General features: G+C 33.9%; 1 protein-coding gene across 1 annotated transcript; it reads right to left on the reverse strand.

Moving 5' to 3' along the window:
* Positions 1 to 225: 225 nt before the first annotated feature.
* Positions 226 to 1,412, reverse strand: LOC133327223 (uncharacterized). Its single transcript, XM_061535785.1, has 3 exons — positions 1,257 to 1,412; positions 443 to 777; positions 226 to 361 (listed from the first exon to the last, which is right to left on the reverse strand). The coding sequence occupies exons 1-3, from the start codon at positions 1,410 to 1,412 to the stop codon at positions 226 to 228; spliced, it is 627 nt and encodes a 208-aa protein (XP_061391769.1).
* Between the last annotated feature and the right edge of the window lie 2,215 nt (positions 1,413 to 3,627).

The following is a 3,627-nucleotide window of genomic DNA, read 5'->3' on the forward strand; positions in this document are numbered from 1 at the left end:
TCTATCAATCCATTCCGAAGATAGGTATTCCCTCACACAAGTTCTTTTCATTTCGAAAAAATAATCCAAGGAATTGTTCAAAGACTTTGAACGCATAAAAACTTAATGGCATTTTTACTTATTTAACATAACAAAAGTTAAACTAAATGTGTTTGAATATGAGTATTGATTTGTTGATATTTAATTGCATAGAGATCTAGACTTTTCAAAAAAAATGTAGTTCAATTAACTCTCATGAATAAACTGATCAAAAATATTTGCTCCTTTGGGACAATTTATATAATACTTTAGGCAATTAACACCATTTCGACCCATCTCATAGGCACTGCGATAATCTTCATCTAAGTCTTCTTTACCGGGTCTGAAAGAATGAAATCATAAAAAGGCATACATTCCATTTTATTATAAAGTATTGTGAATGCATCAGACCGTATATACTCACGTCAATATCACATTTAATATTTCACCAAAAAAATCCATATGTTGATCAATTTGAGCATTTTCACAAATCGACCGTAAAAGACATTCCCTACCATGGCCATGCGGTCTATTCATAAAACCTTCCAGAGCCGCGTACAATAACTCTCTTGAATAGTCCGGTTCTAATTTGCCATTAAATGCCTTCGATCTGGCATATATATTCTCCCATTTATCCCACGGATAAATTGGGGTACTTGGCATCTTATAATCGCCCACATGTATATTATATAAACAGATAAGGGATCGCCAAACAATGGGATCTCCCAGCTGAACGGGCATAATGGGACCAATTACAAGCTGTTAAAGAAAATTGTAAAAATATATTAGGAGTTAAAATATTAATATTTGTTGAAAAAGAATAGTTAAAATTAGGTCAATGTGCCGAGAACCAAGTCAACGGGTCTAGGGAAAACTTGATATTTATATGCGATATTTCCGATATCGAACCATTACCGCATCAATGTAATTGGTAAGTTTTCAAAATCTGTACCTGACAAGTTCTCTGGCATGATGAAATTGAGTTAGCTTTGGTAATAATTCAATTGAACCGCTAAGTTCCGATCGAATTTAGTGACAATAAGGCTACAAATATGTAAATAATTGACTACAAATATGTAAAAATTTACTAGAATGGCATTCTGTTTCATAACCTCTTAACAGCATCTTCTAACTTCCGACATGGTGTCCTGCTCGTTCCTAGCCTACCGTTTCCATATTCACATTTTCTCTTAACCTAAATGTAATTTGCAAAATTCCATTTACAGATTTAGAATTACCTTAATGGCACCTCCATTTTCAAATATCAAACCTCTTTTCTCGCGATGCCGCCTAAAATCGGTAAGATTACGGTCAACATTGAAACCACCAAACACAGCTGTAAGACAACCACTCAAAATTAGAATAACAAGAACGAGCCTTTGAATGGGCAGCATTTGTGGTTATTTGAATTTGTTAGCAGTATTCGGAGTATTTCACACAAACACGCACACACACACCACACAATAGCGAAAATGGATGAATTAATGCAGAGAGTGTTGGACCCAACCGAACTGATTAAGTTATTAACATTGAATGTTTGTGACAGCCGACAAATTGGATATGACTTGAACAGTGTACAAAGAGAATAAATAGAAAAGAATAGTCGCTTTCACACGCATTTCATGTCGTGCGATATATAGGTATAGGCGAACACACAAACATTGACAAGCTAATTAATTATTGTAGGTGTGAATTTCTGTTGTAGATGTAGGCCCAGATGAAAAGGGCCTCCCCTTCTTATTGGAATATTTTCAGGTTAATGTAATGACAACTGAAAAATTAACACACTTAAAGAGTTACCAAAATTATGTATGTTCTTAGAGCATTTTTCAACAGGAGTAAATATAGTTGGCTGTTCCTAGGAAATTTTGGTGACGTTTCCGTATTGTCAAACAAAATAGCTGTAATGTAGCATTCCAAGGCCTAGGTGGATCAATGACTTATTTACTATAATCTCTCAATGTAGATTCTTATTCTGATATAGTGCCTATATATGAAGATCACATTGTATATTCCATATGTTTAATTACCTACCCAAACTGTAGGTCCATTTTCTTAACATAGCCCCAATATAAAGATCACAAAATATTTTCCGTATGCTAAATGAGCTAGTCGATTTTTGTGTTTGTGGACAAGAAAACATATTTTCCCATTGAAAAACTGTAACTGTGATATATTTTTAGGTATTTAGGACCTAGTCTTTAAGATATTTTGCCGAATTGCCAATTGACATGAAAAACGTTTTCAAAATTCTCTAAATACCGACATGGGTCCATATTAGTAATTTTTAGTGCGGAGATGTGGTGATAACTTTATGAGAACACAAAATACCAAATTATAGCCAATTTTATTGAAAAACGTTTCAAAATCGCCATATTGAGAGTACCATATGAGTTGGGTCAATATTAAACAGGCGTTAAGTTCGGCCGAACTTTGGATACCCTCCACCATAATTATACTTACAGATACATGCAATGGAAATATAGGGAACATACCAAAAAGTCGGCATATATCGATAATTCTACGAACCGATTTATATAAACCTTTATGTACACCAAATACAAATTTCAGCAATTTTAATGGCGATTTTTCCTGAAATCTGTAAGCTCCAAAAAGTGGACTGATAACGAATGGTAGAGTATAAAATCATCAAACTACAGTAATTTAGATTACAAAGTTATATGAGGCTATGCCTAAAGGGGGACCAATATTGATTGCATAGTGTAGGAAGTTGTGAATATTTGGGGATATCATTATATGATAATTAATGCCTTATTAATGACCGGTATATGCCAATTTTGAATCCAATATTTTAATTGTTTATCTCAATTCTTTCCTTCTGGAGGTATCACTATATTGAGGAGATGCCTAAATGTCTGCCGATATATTTCATTATTGTCATGTTTGAGTTTTTTTATCACAATATCTTGAGAAATGCTTACAACATATGCCTAAAACGTCTTTATAGGGTAGAAATTGACTATTCCACGTAACGACTACCCAATCCCAACACACGGAACAAATGAGATAAATATTTTAATATAAAAAGGGGGTTATATAGGAAACTGACCCTAAAAAGGGGTGAATATTAATAATTTTTGGTGGGGAGATTTGTTACCATATACGACTACAAAATACCAAATTTCAGCGAATTCGGTTGAAAAAATTTACTAAATTACAGTCAATTCACTGAAAAAATCTGAACTTGACCTGCCTGCAGACAAAAGACGACTCTATGAAAAATTTTAGCGTTCTATCTCAATTCGTTTAGACGCTAGAGTGATTACAACAGACAGACGGACATGCTTAGATCGTCGTAGAATTTTACGCTGATCAAGAATATATACTTTATAGGGTCGGAAATGATTATTTCCATGCGATACAAACGGAAAAACAAAACTAATATACCCTCCATGCTATGGTGGAGGGTATCAAAAATGGTACGAAAATGTGGTATACAATGAGAACCTAGAAAACAACATTGTAGCGAAGTTGGTTGGAAATGTGCCCAAAATACCGATTACTAACAACTTGGGCCAATATGAATAATTTTTTGTACGGATATGTGTACTCAATGAAAACACAAAATTCCAAATTACAGTCAATTCG

Source organism: Musca vetustissima, unplaced genomic scaffold, assembly GCF_032173495.1.
Source record: "Musca vetustissima isolate MV318-11 ecotype Yass unplaced genomic scaffold, APGP_CSIRO_Mvet_v1 utg35058, whole genome shotgun sequence".
Lineage (NCBI taxonomy): Eukaryota > Metazoa > Arthropoda > Insecta > Diptera > Muscidae > Musca > Musca vetustissima.